Source organism: Chinchilla lanigera, unplaced genomic scaffold, assembly GCF_000276665.1.
Source record: "Chinchilla lanigera isolate Chin_1 unplaced genomic scaffold, ChiLan1.0 scaffold00079, whole genome shotgun sequence".
Lineage (NCBI taxonomy): Eukaryota > Metazoa > Chordata > Mammalia > Rodentia > Chinchillidae > Chinchilla > Chinchilla lanigera.
Window position 1 is genome coordinate 8,004,189 of NW_004955480.1, and position 22,774 is coordinate 8,026,962.

Below are 22,774 nucleotides of genomic sequence, written 5' to 3' on the forward strand. Positions count from 1 at the left end.
ATCAAGTTAGGATTTCCTTTGATCCTTTCTTTGTTCTGAGTATTGTAATGTAGCTCCTCACTGAGTGATGAGTTCATGGAATGATCTAGCCTCAGGAACAGAACTCAGTTATTAAATGAGGAATCCTCCTGCCTCTCCTGTTTTTGTACATTGTATAAAATGAAATAATATAGTATTGACTCACTCCACAGTGTGTGACTTCTCCTATAGCATTCTAATGCAAAAGTAACTTATTTTCCCCCAAAATGGACAGAACAGAAACAGAGAAACAAAGAATACTACAAGGCCCCCACTGACCTGTCATTTCAGTGTTTCTGTGTCTTCCTTGTGGGGGAGCAGAGATGTGCAGTGTGTGTGTGCATAGTTGGGGATGTTCACAGCAGACATCGGGATGCTAGTGGAACGAGATCATGCACACTGCCTTGTCACCCTGGTGACCTTACCTCTCCACAATTCGTGGTGAGCGCTACTCATTTGGAGTCGTTTTTGAACAGGATACTTTGTCCTGAATGGAGAGTTGTCTTCTGGGAGATCTGAGGCCTGTTTTGTGGCCTCATGTGGTGGTGGTGTCAACTAGGGGACCTTCGTGGGCAGGACAGGGGCAGAGACAGGTGGCCTTTCTGCAGCCTCTTCCTGCTCGTGCCATGCAGAAGATAGAGAATCGGGCACTGCACAGTAAATGGTTTCCCTTCTACTGCAGCATCGGCATCTTGTTTGCCTTTTTTGCCAACCTTCATATGAGGACCAGGATCCAAAGGACGCAGAAACTGGCAGACAGCAATTTGAATGACTTTCGAACGCTCCTGGACCAAATTCCAAAGGTAACACCCCCAGCCTCGGCACTTCGTATTCTGGGCTTGTCCAGGTCGCTCTGTCTGTGTCTAGACCCACCCTGCAACCCTCTGGGAGCCAGGCGAATCCCTGTAGGTGGGGCTACCATTTAATGCTGTAGATGAAGAAATAAAGACCCCACAGATGATCCTCAAGAGTGTAGAAGCATAGTTTCAGAATTAATATTCTTATTTGGCTGGATTTTATTTTATTAAGGTATAACAAAATCATAATACATATTATAAAGCTAGATAATTTTAAGAGTCTCGATTTTTTTAAAAGTCTGTATCTTTTCTTTTGGGCAGTATAAAGACCCCCCTCATCATTTGCATAGTTGCTCTTATAATGAAATCTTTTTGATTGCAAACACCCGCATGTTAATACCTGTGTAGGTGTGTCATGTTCCTAACTCACACACCCATGCACACATGGGTGTCTGGGTAAGGAACACAGAATGGCTAAAGGGGTGATGATGAGGGAAGGCCCCCCTCTTCTTGTTTGTTGCCTCCTCAGGACATTCTTCAGAACTATGACTGGGCAGGAACTTGCCCAAAGATGAGATGCTTATGGGTACCAAAGTCAGCAAGGGAAAGCCTGCCTCCTGAATTGATTAGAAAGTTCTTTCTTCCAAGTCTGTTCTGTCCTAAAAATATTAGCCATTAAGTGTGTTCTAGTTTTTTTTAAGTAGTTGGAAATAAAAGAGAAAAGAGATGCACACATTTTAAAATACCAAGAACAAGGAAGTTCATTTTATAGTTTTGTAGCCTGTATGCAAGATGGAAATGTTTGCTTTTCCTAATCCTTGAATAAAAGTTTATATTTCATAGTCGATATTCTAAAGACTCCCAAGATAAACCTTTTCCCTAAAAAGCTGGCAAACTGGTACAACAGTGATGGCTGGTGAGGTTTAGGTGGCTTTCATCACCTTTGAAGGATAGAAAATGACTATGGCTTTAGTGGAAACTAAGCTGGTTCAACATGTGAAGGAACCTAATATATCTATAAAAGCTGAATAGAAACTGTGAATGTATAATTGACAGAATAAATGTAAATGAAATATTGAAACAAAACAAAATATGTTGAACTTAGTCTAGTAATTGTAGAAATGAAAATTTAACCAGTGATCCATATTTTCACTAAGAAGGTTTTCAATAGTTGTTGAAAAATAACCCCCAGTGTTCCTGAGGAAGTGGAAGATGAGTCCTCTGAGACACCATAGACAGCAGGACAGGAAGTCCCTTCAGAGGCCATTTGGGGAGAGTCGATAAAATGAACCCCTCTGTGCCACACTGCAAATGGCTGTAAATTCTTGGTAGCTCCTTATGTCAAGATGGAGCTGTTTCCCAACCCTTGATGTCCAGGCTGTCTCTGTGATATGCTTGTGACCAGGACAACACAGTGGACATGACCTTGTGCTAGTTTTGAACTTTGGCTTTTAGAGGCCTTGCCATGTCTGCTTTTACTGCCAATTACTGTGGGGTCCTCATGTGAAAACGGTCATGTGGAGAGAGAGACCCCCATCTGTCTCTATCCATGCTGTCCCCTGACAAGAAGATCCACATTGCAGTCCATGGAATGATGAGACATAGCGCATCATCGCAAGTAACAAATCCAGAATAAGTAGACTCCTATTTGTTACATGAAATTATGGGGGGTCAGTAAGCCTGACAGTGTTATTAAGAGATCTGAGAGTCAGGAAATAAAAGCATTTCTAGAACTTACTGGGTTTCTTTTAGGGTTCTGACTCAAATTAGTTTTAGGTGAGTTTCAGGTTAATTTTTGGATGTCAAATCTCTTTTTATAATCTTTGTATTGTGGCTTGGGATCTTACAAGGACAGTTTCATGTCATTTCTTTTCCAGCAAGTTGACTATATAGTGGATCAGTTCAATGTCACCAAGGAAAGAGGGTTCTCCGATCTGGACAGTAAGTAATGTTTTGGGCTAAAATTTTGTTTTAAAGCTTTCCTATTTTTTTTAGAACTTTGTCTGTGGCCACTTCCCCTACAACCTGGACTAAGAAATGAAGTAAATGAAGGTAGGGAAAGCAGGAAAACCATTCCCTGGCATCACTGACAACTTGCAGCCTCTTACTGGATGATTATAATCCAGCATTTCCTGAAAGCTTTTGTTTGTCAAGCAGGAGGAATTTTGTTTGTATCGTATATTTCTTGACAACCTCTTGCTTTCTCGGGTCGCAAGCACTGTTCTTCATTCATTGTGTGGGAGAGAAAAGGTGTCCCTGCCAGTTGCGCTGTTAAAGTGGGCTTCAGAAATGAAAAGGGGGCAGTGCTGGTCCCTCCATGCCACGGAAGTCACGCACAGTTTGGCTTCGTGGTTCTCAAGCAAGGGTGGCCTTTGGTGACACCTGGAGACATGTTGGATTGGCACCATGAGGTGAGGTGGGCGTTGTGTTTCTGGCACACACACGACACTGCCCTAAACGTCAGGAGTGCCGCCGTGGAGAAACCCTGGCCTAGTGGGAGAGATGGGGTCAGACGCAGTTGCAGATGCTCAAGATGGTAAAACCCCTGTGTTCCCAGCACAAATAGTCTGTGGCTCCACAAGGACTAATTTTTCTCTCATGTGGGAACATTGAAGCATGGGACAAAACCTCCGCACCAGAGTCAGCACCTGAACTAGGTCTGGACTGGAAAGTGGAACCCCAGGGCAGGAGGAGGGAGCTCGAGGCAGAAGTCGTAAGGGACCTGCACTCACCCAGCCTTCTGCTTCTTTCCATCCAGATATTAATAAAGTGCTCGGAGAAAATATTCGAGACGTACTAGGATCTAAAGTGATCCCTGTTCTTGATGAGGTCAAGGCCATGGTCACAGGTAAGCATGGTGGCACAGATGACGTACACGGACAGTGGTTGAAGGGCCACGCGCACTATCCTGGATTCTCCTGAGAGCTGGTCTGGGTGAGAGCTGAAGTCTGTGGTCACACAATCAGACCAGGTAAAGACAGACAGTGACACAGTAGCTTGCTTGTGTTTCTAAAGCTTGTCCCAAAACTCTTACACTGATGGCCTAAACATGATTTGAAATGATAGTGCCAGGCCAGGCATACAGCTCAGTGGCACAGTGCCTGCCTGGCAAGTGAAAGGTCCTCAGTTCGATTCCCGGTACAAAAGAAAAAGGGAGAAATGAAACGATAGTGCCAAAATTGTTTGTGTGAATAAAGTTTTATTGGAATGCAACCATGGACATCCATCTATGGGTACCATCTATCACTGCGTCTGAGCTACGATGACAGAATTGGGTAGCTGTAACACAGGCCATATGCCCTACGGCCTAGAATATTTACTACCTGTGCTTTTAACAAAAACATGTTTTGGCCCCTGGAATAGGTTATAAGTAGAGCATAGAATTTTAGGTCTTTTGAAGTATATGGTTACTTTTTCCTTCACCTTCTGATAGAATAACTTTTAGAAGCAAGAACTGTAGATATATATCTTAAGCTCTTCTATGAGCAGTGGTTTTAAGTGAGCAGATGTACTTTAATAATAAGCATATTCGACTGCAATGAGAAAAGACCTCATGGATGCGGAATATTCCAGTCTTCCAAAAACTGAGAGAAATGTCTGTGCCGGGCCCTGGGCAGAGAGGTCAACTTCATCTCTGTAAAACACTGGGCCAGTATGATTTCGGCTTTCATGGGCTAATATTTCTGAGAATATAGGGCATAGAGGGTGGGATTGTGTAGAAGTTGTACAATTGTGCCTGTTCTTTTTGGCATTTCTTATGGTTCAACAATCCAGGAAAATGAACTGATATAAGAGAGTGCAGAACAGGCCAAGAGTGGCAGGATTGGTCTTAACTATTTGGAAGGGCCTTGCCTGTCCTTCACCCTGACCTTGCAGCGGCGCCTGGTGTAGCTGAAGGTGCGTCCTTTGACGCCGATGCCTTCGAAGTCTCCAGACATCTGTTCTGTTCACCTCCAAACATTTCCTTTCCAGGCCATGAAATTCAGACCCAGGCCTCCTGCCCTTCCGTCTTTGCATTTCCTATGCAGCTACTTCCTCCCTCCCTCCTTCCTTTTCTCTTGCTCTCTCTGTCTTCCTCCCTCTGTCCCCCGTCCCTTCTCTCCCTGGCTCCTGCCTGTCATTCCGTTCTTACTTCCTGTCTTAGAGACCCATCTCTAGTGTCTCTTCCTCTTAGAAAGACCCAAGTCCTTGCAGTCTTGTTTAACTCGGAGGCATTTTCTCCAAATAGAGTCACGTTGGGGGTTAGGACATCAGCACGGCCACTGTGGGGGACACTTGGCCCACAGTAGAGGGGTCGCTGGGGAGTGGAGGAGGTGGGCTTCAGACCAAACGAAGCCTCTCCTTTCTGACCAAATAGGATCAGGACATAGGGAGTCTGGCTACCGGGTGTTGCCCTGTCAGCCACAGGAAGGCCACATGGTGAACCTTGGAAGCACAAGTTGGGAACCTGAGGTTCAAGATGTGGCCGTGGGATGACGCCGGGCACGCTTGCACCCAGAACCCTCATGTGTCAGTGCATTTGGAGGATAGATCTTCCCAGATCTCCTCCAGCTCCAAAGTTACACAAGGGTAGAGGCTGTGTAAAAGTTTATGAATAACAGGTATGGACCTTTACTTTTGCCCAAGGTGCCAACAATTTTTAACATTTGAAGTTAGTGCTCCCTAGATGAAAGACAATTGGAGTGGACTTTATTTTTCCCCATCAGTGATTCCTGGATTAAGGTCCTACGTTATTTTTTAAGCCAGCCTGAGTAAGTCACAGTTTATTTAACTCCAGTTGCTGCCAGAGCGGCTTAAGATGTGCTTCATGAACTGCTCTAGCAAATTTTTTTTGCTAAAACTTCTTCAGAGCCCTTGTGTTTTGTGGCCTTTGGAGAAAGCAGAAACGTGCAGTTCTTTTGTGCACATTATATTGGAGTTGCAGGTCAGGACCTAGAAAGGAAATGAGCAGCGCTAGGCTGGTGAAATGTTAATTAACTAAAATTAAAACTCTGAAATGTCTTTTCTACTTACTTCAGACGCATAATATATGTGATGTTGGTAGGCTTCCAGTGACTCCCACAATTCTAACCCAGTCAATATTTTATAGGCATAAAGTGCTTTGAAGCTTTTAAAAAATAGGTATTTATTAGCTCTGAGTCCTTCCTGGGACTATCATAATATTATCCATAACCCAGAATGTCTAGAGATGATGACTAAATATGCACACTTCCTGGGTCATCAATTTATTTTATCATCTCTTCTTTCTTTCTTGTTTGTCTCCTGTACTAACATAATTTATCTTGAAGTCAAAGTGGAAAGGGCTCCGAGCCGCAAACCTCCGAACAGCCCAGCCTGGGTGTGCGGTGGGTGGTATGTTTTAGCCCTTGCTCTTCTGCACTCAGAGGCATGTTTCTGGTTGCACCCACTTCTTTGCTTCTTATTTTGCTATGTTGTATATTTATTGACTGTAAGGATCTTTTGCTGTACCCTGGGAATCTTGAGACTCCACCTGCACTTCCATACCCCTTTCTCTTTTGGCTTCTTTGAAACCTGTATATTTTCTGGCCCTAGAGAACCCGTATTCCCATGCTTTACACCTGACGTGCCGGTACCATGCACTTCAGTGCTGAAATCGCTCACAAACGCGCTTCTGCTCTTCTGTTGCTCGCTCTTGGGAAGTGTTCTCTCTGCCCTCTTATTCCTACCATGGTCCCTTTGTGGTCTCCAGCTGTAAGGATCTGTTGGGTTCTTGCTGTACCCTGGGAAGGAATGGTGGCGAGAATGAAGAAAAAATAGACAAATCGAAAAGTTGGGATCAGGTGGAGGTCCTCTCTCTCCTGAGCAGAGAAGGGGAATTGCCCAAGAACAGGAGAGTATTTATTTTATACCTGAAGAGGCTGATTAATTTCCGCCTCTCTGCCCAGCAGTCAGTTAAGCTACAGCCTCTTGTTTACGTGCTTCGAGGAGCTCCCGTGTTCTCAGGCCGGCTTCGTCCTGCACGTGTAATTACTTTCCAGCTTCAGCCGCTCCCAACAGTTGACCCTGTGCCTTGTGCTGGGTGCCAGGCCTCAGGCTTTGCTACTAAGAAGCAGATAGGAGGGATGCACACTGACTCTCGAGGGGCTCTTTGACATTCTTTTTGGGGCACTTAAACCCATGCCCTCACACTGAGATACATCACTCGCTCTTTTTTTTTTTTCATTTTCTATTTCAATATAAGTTCTTGCTAAGTCACTAAATTACCCAGGCTGGGCTAATACTTGGAATCCTTCCTCCTCAGCCTTCCAGAATGCTGGAATTAGGTGGGAGAATCTGAGACGAATGGTCATAGACAGCCCAATTCTGGCAGCCTCCACAGTCTCTGGGTAAATCTTCAAAGCTAGCTGTAGTGTGGAATGAGACTTCCTAACACCAGTGACACCTAGCTCAGCCACCCCAAATCTGTCAGTGCATGATTTAGAATCACAGACTCCGAGTGTCCAGGAGATGACCCAGCCAGCTTCTTAACTTACAGATGAGGAAGCTGAGGTCTCTAGAGATGAAAGAGTTTGCCAAAGATGCCATAACAAGGTTGCACAACTGTGATGAGACCTCAGGCTACTTTCAGCAAGATTCCACAGCACTGTAATGCACGTGCATGTGTGTGTGTGTGTGTGTGTGTCTGCAGTTTTAACACTCAAGTCTTATGTGGCTGCCAGGGAAAAGCAGGGACAACCCTCAAGACACCCCCACTTTTCCTTGCGACCCTCAGTGGCTGTCTGATGTTCAGTCATCTGTTTTGTTCTCTGAATTGTCATACTGCAGAACCTGGATTCTTAATCTTGGAGAGCTTGAGGAGTTGCCACTCACCACTCTGTCATTTTCCCACCAATCCTCTGTCCTTTGTCTTGTGAGCCACAGAGCAAAAATCTAACCAGGAAGATTTAACTGCTTAGAACAATGGCCTCCAGCTTAAATTTCTTGTCTTTCACTGATGTGGCTTTAACCCACTATCAAAAGAGTCGTAACCCCATACCTCCCTCCTCACACGTGGAGCTCTGCCGCCACCTAGAAATCAGACAGCAATTATTCCAGTGTCTTAGTGTAAATATGTGTCCTGGGTTATGGAACGCCCAGTATAAAACCGACTGATTCACTGCCTTTGAGGCATTTCAGTCTGATTGGTCTCCACATTTAAAGATGAACATGGAGGTGATCTCAGCATTTTATTGTGAGAAAATTGGTTCAAGGAGCTTCTAGAATCTACTTCCGGCCTCAGAGGAAGTAGTGAAGCTGGGATCTAAGCCTAAGCCTGCCCAGATCTAAAACCATGCCCTTTCCTACTGTTTAATTCTAGCTCTTTGAATATTCATAAGTGAAATGTGTCTGGGTTTAATTAGTTTTTGTATGGACTAAAACTTCCTGGGATGGACTTGGATTGACGTCTTCCGGGTCAAACAGTGATGCCTTAGTTCCACACTTACTGGCACACCCCGGGGTGCTGGATCCTGATTCCGGGTTGACAGAGACCCTACACAGGAAAGCCGCGCTGTTGGGGGAGCAGGCAGAGGAGTCCCCTGTGGCTTCCCGTCTGGCTGCCCCTCACAGTGGTCTGGTGTCATTCTCAAGTTCATCTCCAGATCACATGGCCCCTCCTGGAGGGGGCAGGGCTGGGATTTCCTGCACTTAGGTACTGTGTCCCTTCTGCAGCCATCAAAGAGACCAAGGCGGCCCTGGAGGACATGGAGAGCAGCGTGCAGAGCCTAAAGCAGGCAAGCGAACATCTGAACAACAACCTGACCACTGTGAAAAGAAACATGGAGGTGACGCTCAGTAGCAGCGAGTGCAGTTCAGAGCCAATGCAGCAGATCTGCGACAACATCAGGGCGAGTCTAGGCCAGCTGGAGGGCACCCCCGGCCTGGACGAGGTGAGCAGGTACCTGGCAGCCTGGAGTGGGGAGCTGTCACCCCCACCCCTGGCAACCTTTTAGGTGCCTCTGATAGCCTCCTTGGAACAGCTGCAACAGGAGCAAAGAACATAACAGAACCCTTTCATGGGAGTTTGTGTGAGCCCTTTTTTTTTTTGAAACAGGGTTCTGTCCAGCTTTGAACTCCCTACAGAGTCCAAGATGGCCTTGAACTTGTGATAACCCTCCTGCCTCAAGCTTCCCGGTGCTGATATTACAGGATTACACTGCCATGTCCGTCTCATACAGACCTTTAAAATTAAAATATAGCCTGGCATGGGGCACATATCTGTTTTTGTTTTGTTTTTTGTTTTTTTTTTTTTTTGGTTTTTCTCCGGTACCAGGAACCGAACTCACGACCTTGCGCTTGCTAGGCAGGCGCTTTTGCCGCTGAGCTAAATCCCCAGCCCCAAAAAACCTCAATTCTCACATTCTTATTCTTCCTTTCATTTTTTTATTTTTATGTTTTGGTTATTCTCCGGTACCAGGAACCGAACTCACAACTTTGCGCTTGCCAGGCAGGCGATTTGCCGCTGAGCTAAATCCCCAGCCCGGGGCACATATCTGTAATCCTAGCATTTCAAAGGCTGAGGCAGGAGGGTTGCCATGAGTTTGAGGTCAGCCTGGGCTACATAGTGAATTCAAGGCCAATCTGAACTATATAGTAAGGCCTTGTCTCAAAAAAACAGAAACAAACAAAAAAGATTGTTTTTGACTTTATTCACATACTATGTCTGTGTTAAATTTCTTGGCCTCCTTTTGAGCTGACTGCAGGAGGAGACCTTCAAACATCTAAGCCTGAGTGCTTTAGAAGTTGTTGTGAGCAAAATATTTATCCCCAAATAATACCCTATTGTTCAGAAGAAAGTGAGGTCATACCCCAGGAAGTAGGGTGTAGGTACAAGACAGCTCTGTTTTTTATTGGGGTTAACTTGGGAAGTAGCACCTTCTTTATGTTTTGTCTTATACATTTTCAGCTCCCATCTGTGGAATCAGAACTTAAAAACATTGATGATATTCTTGCGACCAATTTGGATGACCTAGTCGATCAGGTGTGTTTCTTTTTTTAATATAGTGGCTTATTTTATATCAATTAAAGGGTAGACTAGTAGGTAAGAAAATAGGAAGACAGTAAAGAAGCCTTGACATTCTGAAGAGGGAATACCAAGAAAGCCAGTACCTATTTGGTTCATCATTGCAATTCAAGAAATTTTTGTGAAGTGTCTGTTATGTGCTGAGACCACTAAAGAGCAACAAAAACATGACCTGTGCTTTCCTGAGGCTCAGGACTCTGTGGGTCCAGTGTCTTCATTTATCCTAAGGCTGAAGTTTACACGTACAGTCATCAACTGTAAGGTTGAGTGAAAGGACTCAAACCCAGCTTAAGTATTGCATGGTTTCTCTTATACGGCAAGCCCAAAGCATAAGTAATGAAAGAGTAGAATAAAAGATAGATAAGAAGAAGCAGGAAGATAGATCTTTTGAAAATGTGAAGGAGACCAAGCCATGGAAAGTGGGTGGGGGAAAGGGAGGGAGAAAGATGTATTACATCCATGGGCCACCTCCCCATGGGGAGTATAATCATTGTGTAATAACATGTACTAATAGAAAAAGCAAAAAACATATCCATGGTCATGAAGAGCCCAAAGAAAAATCCCCTTAGAGAACACTTTCTGAGTCTTTTCTTTTTTCTTGGTGGTGGTGCTAGGAATCAAACCCAGGACCTTGCACATGCTAGGCAAGTAAGTGCTCTACCTAACCCTGAGAACATTTTTTTTATTGAATAAATTGGAGATTGTGTTAAAAGCTTTTCACGGGGGCTGGGAATTTAGCTCAGCAGCACAGTGCCTGCCTGGCAAGCGCACGGTCATGAGTTCGATTTCCGGTACAGGGAAAAAAAAGAAGTTTTTCACGTAGAATATTTCCATAATTTAAAAGATCAACCTATTTGCTCACACAACTCTAGGAATTGTTACACACTGGTGCAAAAAGGTCTCAATTTGTCAAACAGGCATCTACACATGCTGATAAGGTAGGGTCCCCTTAAGTCATTGGACAGCCTTGCTCTTTGCACCCTGCATTTGTGAAATGATAGAGCTGAACTGGGATAACTGCAAGATCCCCCACAGGGGGCCAGGAACCCCCGTGGATGGGTGATAAGTCCAAACGCAGGCAAACTAGAGGACTCCCGCATGTGGAAAACCAGGTAAGCTGGCCTCTGAGGGAACGAAGTTGCCCTTCTTTGAATGGCCTACGACACAGAAGGCAAGAGTAGAAAGTGGCAGACACCGTAAATTTTTTTTTTCTGTATACAAAGATATTTTTTAATTAAGTTTCTTAATACATTTTAGATGTAATGATCACATTCATCATAGGGAAATTGGTCTCTCTACACAATATATCTTGATTTTTTTCCCCCCAATCCTCTCCTCTCCTTCAATCCCTCTTTCCCTCCTTACTTACAAAAGTTTGTTTCCATTTTTTCCTTCTATTTTTCTTTTTTCTTTAGCCTTCCTTCCTTTCCCCCTCCCCCTCCCTTTTCTGCTTCCCATTTAAACATTTTCTTCCTATTTCACAATATCCATTATACATTTTGTTCCTTATTTACCCTTTTGGTTTCTCACACCAATGCAATATTTAAAACATGTGTGTCCAATTCATTTCACTTAAAAGTATGGTCTAGAAATGGTCTAGCTACAAATGTCTCAAGTTTATCCTTCTTTATGGCAGAGTAGTACTCCATTGTACAAAAAAAAACAACACATCTTTATCCATGGACGTTTGGGCTGTTCCCAAGATTTAGCTATTACAAATTGGGCCGCTATAAACATGGGTGTGCATACATTGCTGTGGTATGTTACTTTTAATTCTTTCAGGAAGATACCAAGAAGGGGAATAGCTGGATCAAATGGAACCTCTAGTTTTAATTTTCTGAGGAATCTCCACACTGATTTCCATGGCAGTTGCACCAGTCTACACTCCCACCAGCAGTGGAAAAGCAGGCACCGTAAATCTCATGCAGGCTGTGAGCACCAGCTACAGAATTCCCTAGCACACAGCTGTCCACACCAGTAGTCAGTGAAGCTCTAGCTCAACCCCTTCGAGAGGCAAGGCTGGGCATTTAGAGATGGTCTTTAGAAATAACACTCCCCTCTCCTGAGTTAGCCCAAGCGGTAGAGCTTGGTGTGGTTTTTGTTGTGCGTTAGTTTTAGCCTTCCTACATTTGTATTCTTTATAAACTGTGCTTGGGGATTACTTCTTTACTTCTGTGAGACTAGCTCTCCTTTCATAATTGCTGTGCAGAGAAAGATCCTATCTTTAGAAGTCCACTTCTTAGCTGCACTGGCACTCTATGCATCCCGGGGTCTCCTAGCCTCAGCACTAGTGGCTTGGGCTGGAGGACGCTTTCCTGGGCACTGTAGGGTGTGTATTTGCATCACCAGCCTAAACTTACACAGTGCCAGCAACACCTCCCAGCTGTGACGGTGAAAATGATACAATGACAATGATACCTCCAGGGATCACCCAACTGCCCCCCGTGAGAACCCCAGGTACAGATAGATGTTTGTATCCATAGTAATCCCTAGAATCCATGTGAGCAGACGGCTTGGTTTTAAAATTATGAAAACACTCTATGCTCAGAACTTTTAACAAGATCTTGCCTTTATTCAATTTAAGGTAAATGCTTTCTACATGGAATTTTTGTTGTTATTGTCAGATACTTGATGACCATATCGGGTAATTTCTGCCTTAGAATAAATGCTGTATTTTTATTTTAATTCTATATTCCATACGAAACTGAAAAATAAGTACTGTTCTTCAGCTTACCCTGTGCATCAATTTATTTTGAAATATTTTTTAGGGCTATGCATTCTTTGACAATATACCAGAGGATGTGAAAGCACAAACTGAGGGGATCATACGAGGTGAGACTTCTTTTTAGGCCACTTTGTATCTGTCTCTTGGTTATTTTGTTAAGAACTGTGTGGTTGGGCCAGGGAGGTAGCTCAGTGGCACAGCGCCTGCCTGGCAAGTGCAAGGTCCTGAGTTCAATTCCTGGTACCAAAAAAAAGAAAGAAAGAGAAAAGAGCTGTGCTATGAATCATATGGTTCTGGTCTAAAAAGTAGTTTATTGTCACTGAATGAATATCAGAGCTTTTCACTTATGTCACTTCCAATCAGTGACATAGACTTAAAAATAAAACTCTCATTTAAGACAGTTCACGGCGCCAGCTGGCTTTGTGACAGCCATAGCACAATGGTGAGTGCCCACTGTGGGCTCCTACAGAAGTTTGGAAGGTCATGTTCTGCTTGTTTTTATCTGGAGAAAAAAAAAAAAAAAAAAAGGATTAAAAAAAAAAAAAGAAATGAATCTTGCCTTGCTTCCATCCTTACAGGTTCCTCTGGCCAAGTGATCCTTTCCTACCACTTTGCCTGTAATTTGGTAAGCCCCCCTATTATTATGTTATCCTTCTTTTACTCTTTAAAAAAAAAAAAAAAAAAAAAGGATTTTTGTTTTGTGGGGTTTTTTTTTTTGGTTTTTTTCCAGTACCAGGAATCGAACTTACAACCTTGTGCTTGCCAGGCAGGTGCCTGTGCTGCTGAGCCAAATCCCTAGCCCCAAAAAAGGATTTTTAAAAAATTAATTTATTTACTGAATACTGTGTATGAAGATTTATTTTGTCCTTTTGGAATTTTTTTATTTGTCTGCCCACTATGTTGATGCAATGGTATTTGAGGCTCCTAAGGTTGTGTAACGTTCTAGAGAGACAGAATCTTTCTTAAGAGGATCTAAATTCTTAAATCACTCCTGGGCATGGTAGTGCACACCTGTGATCCCAGCACTTGGGAGGCTGAAGCAGGAGGATTGCCTCCAGTTCAAGGTCAGCTTGGGCTACAGAGCTACTTCAAGGCCAGCTTGAACTATAGTACATAGCAAGACCCTGTCTCTAAACATCAAGTAAATAAATTCTTAAATTACTGAACTGTGCTGCCTTTAGGTTATGCTACTGGGATGAATGTGTAGGCAGAATGGCCTATAATCAGCTATTTGAACCATAAACTTGGGGTTGTTCAGAAAAAGCCTCTGCAGCTGGTTAGGGCCCCACCCCAGCTCCGTCCCTCTCTCATTTGTCTGCCCAGTGGTTCTTTCATGTTTACAAGTGGTTTTAAAACATTGTGTTAATGGTATGTGATGATTCCTGCCCCCTGCCCCATAATGTTCTTGCATGCATTAAGAGTTTTGGTTCAGGGGCCTGGGATATAGCTCAGCGGTATAAGCACCTTCCTGGCAAGTGCAAGATCCTAAGTTCTATTCACAGTACCAAAAAAAAAAAAGTTTTAGTCGGGAGGACTTCATCCACTTGCATTGTGCCATAAATTGTTCATGGATTCTGCAGTCTGACAGAGCCCTGGACCTCTTCTGCCTGTCGTGTCGTGTCTTGCCGGGTGGTGCCGCGCCCCTGTAAGGGTGACCCAGCCAAGTACACCTGATGCGCCTGCGCCGCCGGCATTGGGCTGGCACCTCGGGTTTGGGTCCTTGGCTCCTGGCCTGAACACGTGCTTTGAAGGTCTCGTTGGCACCAGGCTCTGCGGGTGCTGGGACGTGAGCGCATGAGGCTCAAGCCCTGCCTTTCAGCCCCGACCCCGAAGATGGCCCGCGCTCCCTTAAAGGTGGTCAAGGCCCGGATGCAGAGAACGCGGGGGAGGGAGGGAGGCATCCTGGAGGAAGCTGCGTCCAGACTGAGGGGACGGGCTCCCTGTGCCCAGGGAGGGCGAGACAGACAGAGAAGGGACGCGGACCCTAGTTGCTGCTCTCAGCAGACTAAGGAGCCTGCATGTCACAGCTCTCTCCTCCTAGAGTTCAGACCAGGCCTCTGCCTCATCTGGGGCGAGGCCCTCAGGTGTCAGGTGTCCCTGCCCTAGAGCCATGCAGGGAGGCGCGGGACCACCATAATGGCACTCAGCGGAAACCACATCCAGACTCCCCGGTTGTGTTCATGTCTGGGCCTTTCTTTCTTTAGTTTCTAAATTTCATATCCATGTGGAAAACACACTTTCAAAAAGGTTCCCACTCATCAGGCATAGTGGTGAATGTCTGTAATCCCAGCACTTGGGAGGCTGAGGCAGGAGGATGGCCATGAGCTCAAGAGACCAACCTGGGCTACATAGTGCGTTTGAGGCCAGCCTACTTGAACTATATAGAAACAGCCTCTCTCTCAAAAAAAAAAAAAAGTTCCCACTATGTTTATGCAATTCCATTTTAGACCAGGCTACTCTCTCTGCCATTTACCCCAAGGTCCCCAGAGGCCTCAGATCATACTTGTCTTTGCTGCTGTTAGGAGATTGCTCTTTCTTTCAGGATTCTAGAGGTCCAGTGGACTCGTAACTGTTGAGTCTGCCCTCAGTATGTCCATGGCAAGAACTGAGCTGGGGCGGAGCAGGTACACCTGGGGTGAGGGCTCGCTTAGCGCATCAGAGGCCCTGGGTTCTTCAGCATGAAAAGAAAAAACACCTAAAAGTCACCATGGAAAAAGTCAACCCCAGAAGTCAGTGACTGCTGGTCCTAGTGACACTGTACCCAGGGAGCTGTGACCTGAGGCCCATTGGCATGGACACTGGTCTCCAAGCCAGTCTCTTTGAACTCACCTCCTCCCTGAGGATGAGGATGGACATCGCTAGGATACGTGTGGCCGCTGGGAATCCCTTTGTTCTTCGAGTTATAGAAGACATGGATGCACTTTTTTTTTTGAGTTTCACTAAATTGCTCGGGCTGGCCTTGAACTCACAGTCCCCTGGCCTCAGCTTGCCAAATAGCTGGGATTCTAGGCATGCACCCCTGTCCCTGGCCAAATATATTTCTTTAAGAGTCAAACAAAATTTTAACAAATATATCACCTGTGGTCACTTGCTCAAAATACGGTCCTGGAGATAACTGGTCCTTGAGTACCATTTCTTAGTTGTGTGACATTATTATTATTCCCAAGTCATATAACAGAGCTTCGGAGTTACATACACTCTAAATTCAATCTTGCTGGGCGTGGTGGCGCATGCCTGTAATCCCAGCACTCGAGAGGCTGAGGTAGGAGGATTATTGTGAGTTCGAGACCAGCCTGAGCTACAGAGTGAGCTCAAGGTCAACCTGAGCTGTGTATCGAGACTGTCTCAAAACGACAAAAAAAAAAAATTAATTTCAGTCTCATTACTGGTGGTTTCTTAAAAGGAGATCCATGGATAAGTAACCTCTGTGAGCTTCAGGGTCACCGTACATAAAGTGGGGATTAGAAGTACTGTATTTGCCTCTGTGGAGGAAACAAATTAACATTTGCTAATGTGGCTGGCACATTAGTGATTAACTATATGTATTAATCACTTGCTCCATTTTTTTTTTTTTTTTTGTCTTCTTTTTTTTGAGGTACGTTGTTGCTATGTAGTTCAGCCTGGCCTCCAGCTCATGGCAGTCCTCCTGCCTCAGCCTCCTGAGTGCTGGGATTACAGATGTGCACTACCATGCCTGGCCCGCTTGGTCCATTGTTTTAGCAATTTAGTGGAAGAAGACGACACTGGCCTGACTTCAGCATCATCTTATCAAGACCGTGTTCATGGCTTGCTGTTGTGTTATATCATTGCTTTTTGATGGTCTTGGCTCTACTCAGGCTTGCTATAGAATCTTACTCTATTTTGAACACACGCATAAATGAGAAAAACCAAAGGTGGCTCAAATGTTCATGTTTGGTTCCAAGACATAATTCCCTTGACTTCTGTGTCTGAAAATACATAACGAATTCCCTCTATTTTCAGATGCCAAACGTCTCCTGAATGGTGTTAGTTCAGAGATCAAGAAGGTTGCTAAAATGCTTCCTATTCAGGGTATGCTGTCCAATGTCACTGGTTATATCAATGACACTGAAACTTACATTCACCAGAATTTGCAGAAGGTGGAAACATATGACTCATACTGGTGAGTGCTTGGAGATTGAAAGGGTAATGATTTGCATGGCTCCTGAGTAAGATTCAGCGCTTCCCCCATTATTTAAGAAGATTCTGGAAACCAAATATGCAACGATTTGCAATTTCCGATTGTCAGGTGCTTCCAGAATCTTATTGGACTTAGTAAGCCAGGTAGGAAATGGGACTGTAAAGCTTACGCGTAATTCAGAAAGGCATTTGGGAAGTACTCTGTGCTGATGGGTTTGTAAGATACACATCCAGGTCATTTCTTGCTGAAAGCGCACGGTCTTCCTTGCTGTGCCCCGAAGCTAAGTTGCAGTGCAGTGTTCAGTGCTTAGACAGTTTGGGTGGTAGAGTTTGGCCCTGCAGGGTGACCACACCAGAGGGAGTGTGGGAGAGGGAAGGACTTGAGGGCTTGGAAATTTAGAGGAAGGACTTCCTATCTGAAGGGCTCAGCTTCCACACCTGTCCTGCCTGAACCTTTGGAGAGTCCAGTCATTCTTATTCAGGTTGTGTTTTGTAGAAGAGCACAAGATAAATGATAAAATAATGGGGTCGGGGATATAGCTCAGCAGCACAAGTGCCTGCCTGGCAAGCGTAAATAAAGTCTTGAGTTTGATTACCAGTACCAAAAAAAAAAAGAAAAAGAAACCTCCAATGATAAAATAATGACAGTAATTGCCAGTATTAGGAGAGTTTCACTGGCCCCATCCAGTGTTTTCCGTGTGCCAGCTCCTTTACACCCACAAAAAGTCTCCTGGCTCGTGTTCTACTTGCAATTATGTTTTATAGAAGAGGATTTTGGGGGTTAGGGACATGAAGTGACTCAGTGAAAGTCAGCTAAGATTGTCAGATGGGTTTCCACCCCCATCGGGCAGTGCCAGTACTGTCCTGGAATCGAAAAGATTTCAGGGGTGCTACCCATGTCTCATTATAGCACCAGGCCACCGCAAGTTACCAGGAGACACATAAGACAGACCATCCCCCAACCTTACAAACTCAACAGCAATCAGAGCTTCACAAATGAGAAAAACATTGCAGTTATCTGCCTGCTACTCTCTCTCTCTTCCTCCTCCCTCTGCCTCAGGACCATAAGCTTATTTTTAAAAAGAAATTTAAGTAGATGATTGATTAACTCTAAAAGTTTTCTGAGGCCAGGCTCCAAGGCTTATTTAATTTTGTGTCGCCAATACTTGGAGCCAACCTCTGCAGAATGGCTGCTGATGGCCATTATTGTAATTAGCAAGATGGCTCTTAATTGAATAATAAGCTTTATGGTGATTTTGTTGCGAGGCACCAGGCAGAGCAGATTCTTTTGTTTTTCTGTATCTTAAATGTTGGGGAGCAATTTCTACCCTTGAATACTCCTTACTGCTGGGAAAGGTTGCTGTTTATTCCGGAAATGCCGGTAAGACCTAATTGCACCTCCATTACCCTACAAGGTCTCCCAGGCCCGTTACAAAATTGAGATTTGCATTCTGCAGGCGTTTGATTTAGGAGGCTCATAAAATTCTAAATGTCCCATGCTCCTGCCACGTAGACCATTTCCAGTTTAGTAAAGAGCACGATGACCCAGAACATTCCTGCAGCCAGAGAATGTTTTAGAGAAAGGCCACAGAAAAGAGACTGGTGTTTCTACATCTGTAATCTCCACATAATCTTCCCTCATCTTCCAATATCAGGAATGCTGAAAGATCTGGAGAGTCTTAAGGATATTTTATCAGTGTAAATTCAAAAAAAGAAAGCAAGCATGTCATGATCGCTGAAAGAGCGCATCAAGGCTAACCATGTCCCTGGTGGCTGGGCTGGAGGAGGAGGGGTTGGATGGGGTCTTGCCCTCTGAGGAATTCTCAATGAACCTTTGTGTTTCATAGATGGTCCGGAGTCCCCTACACACACACACTCCAGCCTTAATCAGCAACACCCATGCCCTGATGGTGTCTCTATGTTGGTCCTTAACACTGTGCTTGCTTTACCAGGTGGCTGGGGACCTTGATTACCTGCTTCCTCCCAACCCTCATCGTGGTCTTTTTCTACCTGGGCTTGTTCTGTGGCGTTTGGGGCTTTGACGAGCATGCCACCCCGACAAGCAGAGGCTGCGTGTCCAACACGGGAGGCATCTTCCTCATGGTGTGAGTGTGATGCCTACGCCACGCGGGTAGGAAGAGGGGGGGGGGGCCAGGCAGTGCCCCCAGGCCACACGCTCTGGTTCCCTGGAGCAGGGCTCTTGTTGTCATGGTTCTTTCTCAGTTATGGATCCCTCTCCAAGTGCAAACAAGTAAAAAGACATTGTAAATTGGTTGCATCTGGTGACCAGCTTAAGTGTGCTGTTTACATAGGGTGGGCTCCTTGGAAATTTGCTGTTATGGAAACCACTTCCAAGTTGGTCTTCTTTATATCCATTGTTCCTCCTGCTATCTTTTTTGATTTTCATTTTTATTAGTAAAAGTCTGCAGTACATAGTGATTACATTCACTGTGGGAAGTTGTCACATGTGCATAACCTCTCGGTTCTTTTTAGAGTCTCTTCCCTTCCCCTTCCTCCCTTCTCCCTCCAGCTCTTGGTCCCTTTTCCATCTGCAAGAGATCTATCTCCTTGTTTCTTATCATCTGCTTTTATTTTGCACTTTAAGTATTTATACTTTAGGTTTCTCATATAAGAGGAACCATGTGATATGTAAACATGTGTGTCAGATTTACTTCACTTAACATTATGGTTTCAAGGTGCATCTGTTTTCATACATATGACTCAAGTTTATCCTTCTTTATGGCAGAGTAGCGCTCCGTTGTGTATAGATACCACTCTATCTTTACCCATCCATCTGCTGAGGGAGCGTCATTCCTTACCACATTCATTCACTCATCTCTTCATCAGAAACTGAGCTGACCTCCTCTGAGACACCGTTCTCCATGGTCAGCAGAGCTGCCAGCTTGAAGCTCTAGCAACTGGGAGTCAGAGTTCTCCCCACCAGCACCCTTAGTACTTAGACAAGCAGCCTTAATTAAGGACAAGCGTGGGTGCTAGATGCCGGTGAATGGTAAGCCTATGGCAGCTTAGAGCACTTGTCCCTACAAAGACATCCCCGTGCAAGTTCCTGCCTTTGGAAGACCTTTACTGGAACAGGCTGTGACAGCCTGGTGGACAGAGCTGGGCATGCCCAGGGCCAGAGCCAGAGCGTAAACTTGTGGCTCTTTTGAGATAAGTTCATTCTGAACCAGCTGTGGAGTGTGTGATGGGGCTGAAAGATTCAGAACGACTCCTTCAGGGAATAGAGAACCAAAACATCAGCCGCCTGTTCTCATCCGCCCATGAGTATCACTCTGTGGGGGTAGGGAGGGCGGGAGGGCAGGTGGTGTGCAGTAATCTGTCTTCTAAACACAGGGTCACTGTAGTAATTCATTGAGTTTCTTATGAACCGTGAATCTTGAGTCCTTTCTCTAAAACAGTTAAGCTCCAATATAGAACACGCCTCTGCTATCATTCATGTAGACGCAGTGTCTTCAAAATAAACGCAAAGCCAGTGACCTGGGGTCTCCCATGGCCTGAAAAAGAATTGCACACACGAGACGCCTAGATTTAAGAAACTGCATTCAAATGCAAGTGTCTCTGGTCAGGGAAGGATAAATGAGAGGAAATTACACCAGCAAGGGGAAATGTGCTTGCTTTGATTGTTTTTGCCCAAATACACAGAGACCGGTGGGAAGTTGGTTTACTCTGAACAACTTCGAAGCCCTGGTATTTGGCTGCTTTGCCCATGGCTTGGCGGTGACTATGTATGTGTCCGTCTTTAACTGCTTCACAGGGGACACTGTTTTCAGGGGTGTAACAAAGACTGACCTCTGCCTTCAAAGCAAAAGAAACAGGAGTGTCATCCTCTGAATGAGGAGCTATACAGCACCTTGAGTCTGGACCGCACTTTGCTTCCACTTCCTCCACTGTCGCCCCACCCTGTCCAGTCAGCAGTGACCTCTGGTCCCAGGAGAGTGGGGCAGCAGTACCTCTAGTGGCTCGCTGCCGCATCACCCATACCCTCCTTCTGCAGGCTCTCCTTTGCCCTCAGCGACCTCCCACCCACATGGTTTCCATGTTGCTTTTGCAACTTTCCCCTTGGTCTTGCCCCCTGGCTGTCCTCCTGCCACCTGTTTGGCAAAAGTCGGAGTCCCCCTGGCCAGTCCTGAGCTGCTTTCCTCTCCCGTCCAGCCCCAGTGGCAGATGCTCATCTGTGACACCTCTTGCACCCTCTAACCAGGTGTCTGTGCTCCAGACTCCTGCACTGCCTCTTCCCCGAGGTGTCTCCCTGGCAGGATCACCAGTGCCCACTCCAGCTTCTCTTTCTGTCTGGGTGCAGAGGTCAGTGCTCCCAGCACCACCCTTGGACCCCTTCCTGGCTTCACCTCTTACACAGCTGTGTCTGCCTGCCATGCTGTGTGTCTTTCACCCACTGACTTCTTTCCACCTCCAGCAGACCTATCAGGCCACCGTCCCAGGTCACAGTCACGGTCCCCATCCACACTTATGCAACCCAGCCCTCACAGTGTGCTCCTCCTATACCTGTCCATGGCTTCCCCTCCTGGGATCCCCCTCAGCGCCCCCCATGCACCCTTCCCTGCCTCCGGAGTGGCCCTTGTGCTGCTCTCCTTCACCAAGTGGATGCACAGCCAGGTCAGCCCCTTTCAGAGTCTCCAGAGCACAGTTCCAGCATCGACTCTCTCTATTTTCTGTCACTCTTGCAGAAAGAATTGGTTCTCAATCAACTCCAAAGTCCAGGCTCTGACCTATCATGCTAGACAGTAGGTGTAACAGGCGCTGTCATCATAAGGGTCAAGGACAGAAAGAGCACAGTGCTACCCACTTCCTCCGCACTCCTGGGCAGGCGGACCTGTTCAGCCTGCAGTGAGCTGAGGACTCCAGCTCCGATTTACACCATGAATAGGTAGAGGGAGTAGGTACTGATCGGTAGTATCAAATACTTCCGGTAGAATTATTAACTTTATTTGTATTCTTTTCCAGTGGGGTTGGATTCACTTTCCTCTTTTGCTGGCTATTGATGATCCTCGTCGTGCTTACTTTTACCATTGGTGTCAATATGCAAAAATTGGTCTGTGAGCCTTATGCAAATAGGCAGTTATTCCAGGTAAATGTGGTTGTGGCTGGACTTGAAGGGATACTTGGATTTTCCCCGTAACTCATGGGTTACTTCAAGAGAAGTATAAAAACATGAGTAGCTTTTTTTGTTTTTAATCTTAGATACTGTCTTGCTAAATTGTCCTTGCTGGGTGGTCTCACACTTAAAATCTTCCTGCCTCAGCTTCCCAGAGTGCTGGGACTTGAGACATGTGTGGCTAATCCCAGCTAGTTTGATTTTAATTCAACAAGTTGAGATTTTGTTTGTAAGAAAAAAATTTATATATGTACATATATGTATATATGTGTGTATTGTACATATATACATGTATATACATACAAACATATATACATATATACACACATATATGTATATAATATACACAAAACACACATGTATATAATAGTAATCATATACATATGTATATAATCATATTTTCTGATTGTATGTGAAATCAGTGCCAGGAATTAAGGCCTACACCTCCATGCTAATTTTAATATTATAGGAGAATAAAAATCATGCCTCACCCCTGTAATCCCAGCTACTCAAAAGGCTGAAGCAGGAGGATTGCAGGTTAGAGGCCAGCCTGGGGTTGTGTAGCAAGCGTCTGTATCAAAAAATAAAATTTTAAAAAGGGCTGAGGATGTAGCTCAGTGGTTGAGTGCCAGTGGGCTCCATCCCAGTACGAAAAAGCAGTTCTCCTCAGTAGAAGCACCTCCAGGTCACTGAGAAGACGAGAAGGTCAGGTCTCAGTTTTCCCCACGCCCCTCTGGAGGTTTCTGACTTTTTTTTTTTTTGAGGGGGGGGTTCCTCCGGTACCAGGAACTGAACTCATGACCTTGCGCTTGCCAGGCAGGCGCTTTTGCCGCTGAGCTAAATCCCCAGCCCTGGTTTCTGACATTTTAAAGAGTTCCTAGGGGCTGGGGATTTAGCTCAGCGGCAAAAGCGCCTGCCTG

General features: G+C 45.2%; 1 protein-coding gene across 4 annotated transcripts in view; it reads left to right on the plus strand.

Moving 5' to 3' along the window:
- Positions 1–22,774, plus strand: part of Prom1 (prominin 1) — a 104,037-nt gene that overhangs the window by 48,688 nt on the left and 32,575 nt on the right. For all 4 annotated transcript variants that reach the window (XM_013503331.1, XM_005402515.2, XM_005402516.2 and 1 more), the window contains exons 5-13: positions 701–821; positions 2,693–2,756; positions 3,574–3,663; positions 8,487–8,704; positions 9,721–9,795; positions 12,606–12,669; positions 16,544–16,703; positions 18,673–18,825; positions 21,704–21,827. In XM_013503331.1, the coding sequence (XP_013358785.1) occupies positions 701–821; positions 2,693–2,756; positions 3,574–3,663; positions 8,487–8,704; positions 9,721–9,795; positions 12,606–12,669; positions 16,544–16,703; positions 18,673–18,825; positions 21,704–21,827 (1,069 nt within the window). The remainder of the gene's footprint in view (positions 1–700; positions 822–2,692; positions 2,757–3,573; positions 3,664–8,486; positions 8,705–9,720; positions 9,796–12,605; positions 12,670–16,543; positions 16,704–18,672; positions 18,826–21,703; positions 21,828–22,774) is intronic.